This window comes from Stegostoma tigrinum, chromosome 34, assembly GCF_030684315.1.
Source record: "Stegostoma tigrinum isolate sSteTig4 chromosome 34, sSteTig4.hap1, whole genome shotgun sequence".
In the NCBI taxonomy this organism is placed as follows: Eukaryota; Metazoa; Chordata; class Chondrichthyes; order Orectolobiformes; family Stegostomatidae; genus Stegostoma; species Stegostoma tigrinum.
Window position 1 is genome coordinate 21,572,639 of NC_081387.1, and position 10,897 is coordinate 21,583,535.

The window sequence follows — 10,897 nt, forward strand, 5'->3', positions numbered from 1 at the left end:
GTAAAACATCTCGGAATTCTAACCTTGCTGCATGTATGTGTGCGTCCCCTCCCTCTACCATTGCATGTGACAGCGAGTTCCATGTATATCTAAGAGGGAAGACGGCTGATAAAGTACTCACAGATATTAGGAATGGCAGATGCTGGAGAATCACAGATAACAAAGTGTAGATCTGAATGAACACAGCAGGCCAAGCAGCATCTTAGGAGCACAAAAGCTGACGTTTCAGGCCTGGACCCTTCATCAGAAATGGGGGGAGGGGAAGAGGGTTCTGAAATAAATAGGGAGACGGGGGAAGCAGATCGAAGTCCTCAGTTTTGTTTTGTACACACATTGTTGTTTAATGCTTGTTTTTTTTTCTTGTTTGTGGAAGCTTCTGCTCGTAACTGAGCCGATGTGCAACAAAACTGAAAAACAAAACCCACGAAAATTATTTGACTGGTGTTGAAGCAATCTAGGACTTCTGGTCGTGGATGCCGCCATCTGAATGCAAGTCTGGGAGATCCAGGAGAAATAAGGTGAAAATCTCATGCCCAACCTCCTGAGGCTTTTTGCCCTATCGTTTCCTGTATGTTCCTGTCATCCGACATGATTTTTTGACCTTGCGTTTTACTGTAGGCGGTTATGCTCATGAAGACATTTCAGTTGATGGACCTGGATTTGTTCACCGTGTTGCGCAGTAGCGTTTGTCAGAGGCAACCAGTTCACTCTGAAGCAATGGAATCTGTGGCCCCGCCTGTCTCCACCTCCTCCACTTCGACCATCCCCTTCCCCCACTGCCAAACGTCTTTGGAACTGATTCAATCATACTTACTGCGCAATGGAACATCGATTGTAGTTTATCCCGCTCTAAGCGTTGTCTCCCCCCACGGAAGGCAGGTGAACGTGGCACTATTGAAAATAACATCATTGAAAATTGCAGTGAACAATTTCGGGACATCGCTGGACTAAAGTTACTCGCCAGGGCAGTCTTATCGAAAGCGGGAACATTTTGAATTGGGAAGTATCGAATGTGAACATGGCTTCGATAGAGCAGGCAGCCAGTCTGACCGAGGAGGCAGTTTGCGCCATTTGTCTGGATTTCTTCACCGAGCCGGTTACACTGGATTGTGGGCACAACTTCTGCCGCTCCTGTATCACCCAGAGTTGGGAAATCAAGGAGATAAACTCCTGCCCGGAATGTAGAGAGGTGTTTCCGGAAAGAAACCTCAGGGTAAATCGGGTCTTAGCGAATCTGGCCGAGGAGGCTCGAAAATTAAAGCTGGATTCGAAAGAGAAGGAGAGTAAGCCTCGCTGTGAGGAACATCAGAGAGAACTGAAGCTGTTTTGTGAAACGGACAAGAAACTTCTCTGTGAAGTTTGTGTTATTAAGCAAGAGCACAGGGACCACCACTTCGTGCGGATTAAAGACGCCGTTGATATTTACAAGGTAAAGGAGAAAAATAGATTGACCACGAGATTATGTATGCGCCTTTCTATAGTCAGCACTTTTATTCTTTGAACCTCTGTCTCAATTCCAGGGTCAGCTGAAATCTTCCTTAGATTCTCTCACAGAGAAGAAATCGGCGGCTCTACAAATGGAGTTAAACCAGAAACGGAAGATTTCCCAAGTGAGGGTGAGGTCTCCCTGTGCTGACTTTCTGGGATCTCGGGTAGTTTTGTTCACTTTATCGGGGGGGGCATTAATGATGTTTCACATTTCATTTGGTAGGAACAAGCGAGCAGTCTGCAGACCCACATCACATCCGAGTTCGCTAAAATGCACCAGATTCTCAATGAGATGGTGCAGCGTTTACTCCGAGATCTTGAGGAAGAGGAGAAGAGGATTGTACAAACGATGGAGAAAAACCATCGGGAGATTCAGGAGAATTTAAAATCTATCGAGGAGAATCTCTCAAAATTGCAGAAACAGATGGAGGAAACAGACTTCGTGACTTTTCTCAGGGTGAGGAGCTGTTTTGATTAAAAGAAAGATCGTTGGCTTTGTCTATTTCGGTATATTTAAAACGCTATCTTGGAATCTAAGGACCCTCGCTGTTTCTGAAGAACCTCAGGAATATGTTTTACCTGTCTGGGGTGAGTTTTTAGAATTTTGACGCTTGGCATGTACAATATTCCCTGTTGCTCAAATTTAATATGAATGCATTATTCATCACCGATAATAATTAAGTCATGCACCCTCGTGGCCTGGCATATTCTTCACTCTAACATTACCATCAAGCCAGGGAATCAACCCTAGTAAAATAAAGAGTGCAGGAGGGCATGCCAGGAACAGCACCAGGCGTATCTAAAAATGGGTTGTCAACCCAGTGAAGCTACCAAACAGGACTACATGCCGTTCTGAACAGCATGAGCAGCAAGTGTTAGACAGAGCTAAGCAATCCCACAACCAACAGATCATATCTAAACTCTGCAGTCCTGCCACATCCTATTGTGAATGGTCATGGACAGTTAAACAACTTATTTGAGGAGGAATTTCCACAAATATCCTGATTCTCAATGATGCAAGAGCCCAACATTTAGGTGTAAAATTTAAGGCTGAATCATTCATAACACTCTTCAGCCAGAAGTGCAAAGTGGATGATTCATCTCGGCCTCTTCCAGTGGTCCCCAATATTCCAGATGTCAGCCAATTTGATTCACTCAGTATGACTGAAGACGCTGAACACTGAAGGCTTTATCCCTGACAACAGCCCCGCAATATTCTTGAAATCTGTGTGCCAGAACTTGCCATACCTCTAGCCAAGCTGTCACAGCGCTGGCATCCACCTGACAATGTTCAAAAATGCCTAGATGTGCCCTGAACACAAAAAGCAGGACAAGTCCAATTAATCAGTCTCTTCTTGATTATCAGAAAAGTAATGGAAGGTGTCATCAACAGTACAGTCAAGCAGCACCTGCATAGCAATAAGCTGCTCAGTTTGGGTTTTGCTGTATTCACTCAGCCCCTGGCCTCATTAAAGTCTTAGTTCAAAAGTGGAAAACAGAGCTGAATTCCAGAAGTGAGGTGAGAGTGACAGCCCTTGTCATCAAGGCCATATTTAAAAGAGTGCACCATCAAGGAGCCCTAGTAAAATTGGAATCAATGTGTATTAAGGGGAAATGTGCCACTTGATGAAGTTACACCTGGCTCATAGGAAGATGGATGGGATTGCTGGAGGTCACTTATCTCAGCTCAAGGATATTTCTGCAGGAGTTTCCAGCCCCAACTATCTTCAGCTACTTCATCAATGACTGCTCCTCCATCATAAGGTCAAAAGTGGAGGTGCTTGCTGATGATTTCAAAATGTTCAGCTAAATATTAGTGTCCTCAGATACTGACGCATTCCATATTTGAATGCAACAAGAATTAGTAATAGCCAGGCTTCGGCTGAAAAGTGTCAAGTAACATTCAAGCCACACAAATACCAGGTGATGACCATCTCCATTAAGTGTCAATGTATCCATCACTGCTTGGTATTCAATGACGTTACTATCACTGAATCTCCCACTGTCAACATCTTGGCGTAAGTCATTGACCAGAAACTCAACTGAACTCATAACATCAATACAGTGGCTACAAGAGCTAGTCAGAGGCTAGAACTACTAACTAACTCCCTAAAGCCTATCCAACATTTACAAACTACAAATAAACTGTTTCTTGGAATACTTCACACTTGCCTGGCTAGGTCTAGCTCCAACAACACTCAAGAAGCTTGACACTATCTAGGACAAAGTAGATCACTTGATGGGCACCACACCCACAAACATCCACTTTCTACAATGCTGACACTCAGTAGCAGCATTGTGAATGATGTCCAGGATGCACTGCAGAACTTCAACAATGTTCAATACCTTCTGAGCCCACAGCCAGTTCCATCGAAAAGGACAAGGACAGCAAATATATCGAAACATCACCACATGCAAGTTTCTCTGAAAAACACTTAACTTCCAACCTTGGAAATATGTCACTCTTCCTTCACTGTTGCTGAGGTAAAATCGTAGAGTTCCCTCCCTGAGGGAATTGTGGGTCTGCCTACAACATATGGACTGAAATGGTTCAGGAAGGCACCTCCCCACCAACTTCTCAAAGGCAACTAAGCAAATGGCCCATTAAAATTAATGTTCAACATTGCCTCTCAGGGGTTTAAATGGCTGCAGAAAAGAGTTTCCCTTGGATAGTCTGGAACCTGAGGTCATAATCAAATATTAAATGGTAGCTCATTTAAAACAGAAATGGGTAGGACAGACAAAATATGCTGGCTAACCAGAGATGCCCACATCCTTCAAGAGAAGAGAAAAGAATATTCTCTCAGAGTGTAATAAGTCTGTGGAGTTTGTTATTGCAAGGGCCTGTAGTAGGTTGGGTCCTTAAGTATAATGAAGAGTGATAGAGACAGAAGTTTAATCAACAAGGATATCAAGAGGGCAAAGGCAGGAAACTGGAGTTGAATATTATCAGATTTTCCAGAATGTCATTGAATAGCCAAGCTAATTGTCTGGATAGCCTAATAGTACTCTGTAGTCTTATGAGCTTATGATCCCACCTTTGCTGCTCCAATCTATATCCAATATTATAATAGCAATTGATTCTTGCCCTGGTCAGTTATTCATTCCAAATCATTAACAATTGTTGAAAAGGATCTTCCTCAGCATCCTGTTGTGCCAATTACTTAATATATTTATGTCTCTCAATCCCTTGAACATTCTATTCCCACAGCTGTTATAATATTTTTCACTTCACATTTCTGTAAACAACTCTCATCTGCCCCATATGCATTCACCATCCTGTCTATATCTTCCTGCGATCTGTTAATGTCATTCTAATCAGTGTTTTTATTAATTTATTTCAGGGGGAAGTTTCTCGAAAGAGAAGGTATGTCATGATCTTTACTGGAACTCAGTTCAATTGTTAAAACAAAGTATGAATACATTCATTATCAACTTAAATCACTTTTAAAAAAATATATTTCTAGGATTAGTGACGGTGGTCTCATGCTGTCAGTAGCAGATGGCACCCTAACTATTGGGAAGTTCAAAGGACCTTTACAATACACAGTATGGAGAAATATGTTAAGCTTCATTAAACCTGGTAAGATTCCTATAAACTTTGTTCCTAGTGTAGAATTCTCAAAGTACCGAAAACAGACCTCAGATTGGTCCATAAGTAACTGTAAATGCATAGAAATGCATTTGATTCTTAGTCACCCTGAAGGACATTAGGAATGGACAGAAAATGCTGGACCATGCCTGTGACAACCAGATTGTATCAGTCTGTCAGTTAAAAAGCAAGCAGCGTTATTGTATGGTTGAAAGTTTATGTCTGTTTCTGTCTCCCCAAATATCATCAGACCTGCTGAGTCCTTCCAGCACTTTCGGCTTTCATGTCAGATTTTCAGTTTTGCAGTATTTTGCTTTTATATTAAAGAGAAAAAAATCTCAGACATAGAGAGGAGATGGATGTGGCATTTTAGGGCAAGCATGATTGATTCTTTGAGTGATCCATTAGACCGAGCACACATGCAAATTGGTCAGAGGCCCAATCCAATTTTTCATTTGATGTATCCCTGGAATATTGCATCCAAATTGAAATGTGGAAATCAGATTTCATGGAAACGAGTCATGTTCCTTAGTGGAAAACTGCTGACAGAAAATTCAAGTTTTCCATGGAGAGCTTGAGTAACAATATTTTCTAGTGAAAAGGTTTTCCAGCAGATCAACAAATGCAGTGAGACAGATGATCAGGAAAAGTTAACATTTCCCCTGAGAAGGTAATTCAATTTTTGTCCTTGCTGTTTCTCATTTTTAGAAAATTAACAGAATGAAGCAAATTGTAATTCTATATTGCCTTTCACAAAGGAATCAACAAAGTGTTTCTGAGATGTAAACATTGTTACAATGTAGAAAACGGAACCAGTAATTTGTGCTCCAGAGAATTTGTTTTCATTTGCTTGAATGACAGCTGTTGACCAGGCCAATGAAAAGAACTTATTCCATTATTAGTCATCAGGATCCCAGCAGTCCCTATAAGACAACCGGTGAGGATGGTCTACAGACTGATCTACTGGGTGAAGTTACACAATTTCCTTGGGTCCGATATTTAGTCTTTAAAGGATTGTGTGCATCAGTGGCTATGCCAACTTTTATTGCCCATTGTTAATTGTCACTGCGAAGGCGCTTGTGAGCCACACTCTTGAACCATTGTAATTCCTGGGGAGTATCTACAGCCATAGTGCTGTACGGAAGACAGTTCCAGGAGTTTGACCCAACAATACCAAAGGGACAATAACATAATTCCAAGTAGGTAATTTATGTGACTTGGAGCGGAGCTTGCATATGGCAATGTTCCCATATAACAGGTTCCCTTGTCCTTCTAGGTGATAGAGGTCATAGTTTCAACTATTGCTGTGGAAAGAACCTTGCTGAATTGTTACACTACATCTTATATATTATGCGCAATGCTGTCACTATGCTCCAGTGGTGAAGGGAGTAAATATTGAAAATAGTAGATAGAATGTTAATCAAGTGAGTTGCTTTACAGTAATTGAATATGAATATGTTGATTTGAGTCTCTGATTTCCACATTTAAATTAGACTTCCCCAGGTTTTGTGTTGAAGCATCGACACATCATTTATGAATGTTTTATTATTGCTAGATGGACAGTCATAGCAACTTGTTAGCATGTATTACATTGACTCCATCTACGATATGGATACAGATGATCGTGAATCGAGAATCTACGCCAAGTAGTTAACATGGAGCTATTTGAAGTAAAAGAACATCACTTACCCAGAGAATCAGCAACAAAAGAAGCAAGTTTGATTAGCACATGTGAAAAACATGAGCTTAAATAGACCTGTGCATCGTTGGTTCAAGTGTCAGTGATGAGGAGACTGAATTGGGCATTCTGTTCTAGTAGATGCTCGGTCCTTTTTCACAGTGTAAAATACACTTCAAAACTAATACATGATGTGAGGTGTTTTGAGACATTTTTTTCAGTAATATTAAATTTATAAATTCAGTGAACTTTGAATATTGGGGAATATGCAGGATTGGATGAAGAGAAAAAGGGATGCAGATGATAGCTACCAAGGGCTCAAAACAGCAGATCTCCCAAGAGGAGTACAGAATATGAAAGGGAGGCAATGACCTAGTGGCATTATCGCTGGACCGTTAATCCAGAGGGTAGTATTCTGCAGACCTGGGTTCAAATCCTGCTGCAGCAGATGGTGGAATTTGAATTCAATAAACATCTGGAATTAAGAGTCTAGTTCAACTGGGGTAAAAACAAAATCATCTGTTTCAGTAATGTCCTTTAGAGAAGAAAACTGCCATCCTCACCTGGCTTGGTCTTCATGTGACTCCAGACACATAGCAATGTGGTTGCCTCTGAATGCACACCCCTGCCCCAGGCCATTAGTGATGGGCAATACATGCCGCCTAGCCAGTAGTGCCTTCATTCTGTGAATGAATTTTTAGAAAGGAACATTAGGAGACCAAAAGAGAGATATAAAAGGACGATGCCAGGAAAGTTTGAAGTTATTTTCCAGGTACATAAAGGGTATAAACATAACCAAGGAGAGAGTGGGGCCCCATTAAGGATCAGAGTATCAATTTGAGCTTGCAGCTGGAGGATAGAGGTCGGCAATAAAGTGAATACATTGTGTTGGCGTTCACTTGTGAGTGGGACAATGTAAATGTAGAAATAGGAAGTGGTACTGTGGTACATTCACTTTGAGAATGGTGGGAATCTGGAACTTGCTGCCTGTCAGAATAGTAGAGGCAGAAACTGTCATAATCTTTAAATGTATTTAGATGCACAAAGGCATAAAAGCTAATGGTCTGATTATGAGAAAATGGGAGTAGAATATTTAAGCTTCAGGCCTCCTCCTTACCTGCCCAGATATAAGCTGAACAAAAACTTGAACAAATGAAGGTAGGAGACAGAGAATGGTGTTCGAGGGTTGCTTTTCAGACTGGAGGTCTGTGACAAGCAGTGTGCAGCAAAGATCTGTGCTCAGTCCTCTGCTTTTTGTCATTTTTATAAATGATTTGGATTTGAAAACAGGATGAATATTTTGTAAGATTGCAGATGATACCAAAATTGTGTAGTGGACAGTGAAGATGGTTATCTCCATGTACAATAAAATCTTGATCAGATGGGCTGATGGGCCAAGGAGTGGCATATTGAGTTAAATTTAGATAAATGTGAGGTGTTGCATTTTGTTAGGGCATTTAATGCATTTAATGCATAAGACCTGGTAACTCTTGCTGAACAAAGGGACCTTGGAGCACAGCTTCACAGCTCCTTGAAGGTGGAGTTACAGGTAGACAAGGTAGTGAAGAAGGCAGATAGAATCCTTGCCTTCACTGGTCAGTGCATTGAGTAGAGTTGGGATATCATGTTGTGGCTGTGCAGGAAATTATTTAGGCCACTTCTGGAATACGGTGTTCAATTCTGGTCTTTCTGCTGTGGGAAAGATGTTGTTAAACTTGAAAGTGTTCAGAAAAGATTTACAAGGATGTTGCCAGAGTTGAGGGGTTTTAACCATAGGGTGAGACTGAATAGGCTGGGGCTGTTTTCTCTGGAGTGTCGGAGGCCTAGGGGTGACTTCAAAGAAGTTTATAAATTCATGACGGGCATGGATAAGGTAAATAGTCAAGGATATTTTCCCAGGGTAGGAAAACCCAAAACTAGAGAGCTTCTGTTTAAGGTGAGAGTGGAAAGATTTAAAAGGGACGTAAGGGGTATCTTTTTCACACAGAGGTTGGTGCATGAATTGAATGAACTGCCAGAAAAAGTGTTGGAAGCTGTTCTAACTACTACATTTAAAAGGCATTTTGATGGGTACATAAATGGGAAGGGTTAAGAAGGATATGAGTCAAATGTTGGCAAATGGAACAAGATTAGTTTAGGATAATAGGTTGGCATTGATGAGTTGGACTGAAGGGTCTCTTTCTGTGCTGTACGACCCTATAACTCAATGACTTTATCAGCCTATGTGGAACAGCCATTTGGATATGCAGAAATTTCCTCCAATTAAACACTAGGGAGACAGAATCCCAGCCATTGGATCCATTTTTCTCGGCTTACAATGACCTGAGATAAAGCCAGCCACCATCATGTCACACTTGATATTGAGGTCAGGGAAAAAATGATATACATATACACACATCATTTATAAAACCATCTATGTCCACCTATGTAAAATTGCCTGACTTCCATTCAACATTTATTGATCCTTTCAAAGTAAGTGGGCATTGCTGACTGAGTTGGCATTTGTTGTCCATTCCAAATTGCATTCAGAAAATGGTGAGTCACAATCTCAACCCAGTTCGGTCCATGAGATGCAGGAACACTCACAACATTGTCAGGAAGGTGGTTCCAGAAAGGATTCCAATGACAGGGAAAGATCAGTCATATCATTCTATGTCATAGTGATACGTGAATTGGAGGAGGATTACTTGCAACCGAGGGTGTTCGCATGTATTTGTTGCCTTGTGATTCCAGGTTGTAGAGATCTCAGTTTTGGAAGGTGCTGTGGAAGGAAATTGAGTGCCTCTTAGCTCATCTGCTGTTGATGTCCTAGTATACCTTTGTTAGTTGTATTGATCACTTCAAAGTTTCCTAGCTGGCCTCCCAAATTTTACGCTTCCTAAGAGTGATGCACAAAGACTTGATATGTAGCAGAGTTCTGGAAAACAACACAGACTCAGTTGGCTCTGTTTATCTTTAGAGAAACGGGTCTGAATAAATGACAGCAAACAACTAAATCAATGATGTTTGTCTCTATGCAGTGCCAGCATCTCTGACTTTGGATCCAAACACAGCAAATAACCGGCTTATTGTGTCTGGGGAACAGACTAGTGTGAAAGCAGAGAAAAGACGACATACAACCTCTGACAGCTTCAAGCGGTTTGATCCCCAGCCCTTTGTGCTGGGTTCAGAGGGATTCACATCAGGGAGACATTACTGGGAGGTGGAAGTAGGGGAGAAGACTCTGTGTAAAGTGGGAGTGGCCCGGGAGTCTGTCAAGAGGAAAGGAAGCATTGACCTGAAACCTGAGAGTGGATACTGGATGTTCTGGCCATTCTCCAAAAGCGATTTTGACACTTTCACATCACCATCAAGGGTAAAACACAACCCGATTGAGAAACAATTGAAAATTGGGGTTTTCCTGGACTATGAGGGTGGACAGGTGTCATTTTACAATGCGGACACCATGTCCCATCTCCACACTTTCACCCACACTTTCACTGAGAGGCTCTTTCCCATTTTTGGTTTGGAATGTAAAGTCAGTGAGAAAAGCTCAGCAATGCTGACAATCTGCGGGATAAAGGGAATTGACAGATCCATCCCATAATTTCACCCGTTTCCCCTGCCTCCTGCCAGCTGTAAACTGACAGGGGCTGGTCTCAGCCAGATGGAGAGAGAAACCAGGTTAACATTCCAAGAATAAAGCCTGTATCAGAACTAGAAACTGAAAGTTCAACCAGGAGCTCCGGTTGGAGGTCTGGGGGAAAGGAGGAGGGGGAGAGAAGGAACTCCACTATATTAGAAACTCAATGAAAGAGAGGGACCTACTGGGTAGAATGACGTGTGAGCTGCAGGAACCTGGGGACCACAAGACAAAACGTTGCATTGCCATGTTTGATATCAATGAGATTTACATTGCTGCTGCTGAACACTGTAAATAAACTGTACAATAGGAAGATCAACATCAAAAAAGCCTAATAAATACAACTCATTGATGTTACAAATTTCAAAAACATAAACCAAATGAGTCATTTGTTCTTTTTACGTCCAATTTCATACTGCTGATATTTATCACACTGCAATTTTAATTTTCCTCCTGCTATAAACCGAGTGGTTGTGTCCTGGAATTAGTATCATCGTTCCTGCAGGTTCTTCAACCA

At 41.6% G+C, this 10,897-nt stretch overlaps 1 protein-coding gene across 1 annotated transcript; it reads left to right on the forward strand.

Moving 5' to 3' along the window:
• The first annotated feature begins 782 nt into the window (after positions 1-782).
• On the forward strand, positions 783-10,659 carry LOC125446530 (zinc-binding protein A33-like). The gene is made up of 6 exons (XM_048520165.2): positions 783-1,429; positions 1,521-1,616; positions 1,712-1,945; positions 4,833-4,855; positions 4,956-5,071; positions 9,779-10,659. The coding sequence occupies exons 1-6, from the start codon at positions 1,019-1,021 to the stop codon at positions 10,342-10,344; spliced, it is 1,446 nt and encodes a 481-aa protein (XP_048376122.2). The 5' UTR covers positions 783-1,018; the 3' UTR covers positions 10,345-10,659.
• The last annotated feature ends 238 nt before the right edge of the window (positions 10,660-10,897 follow it).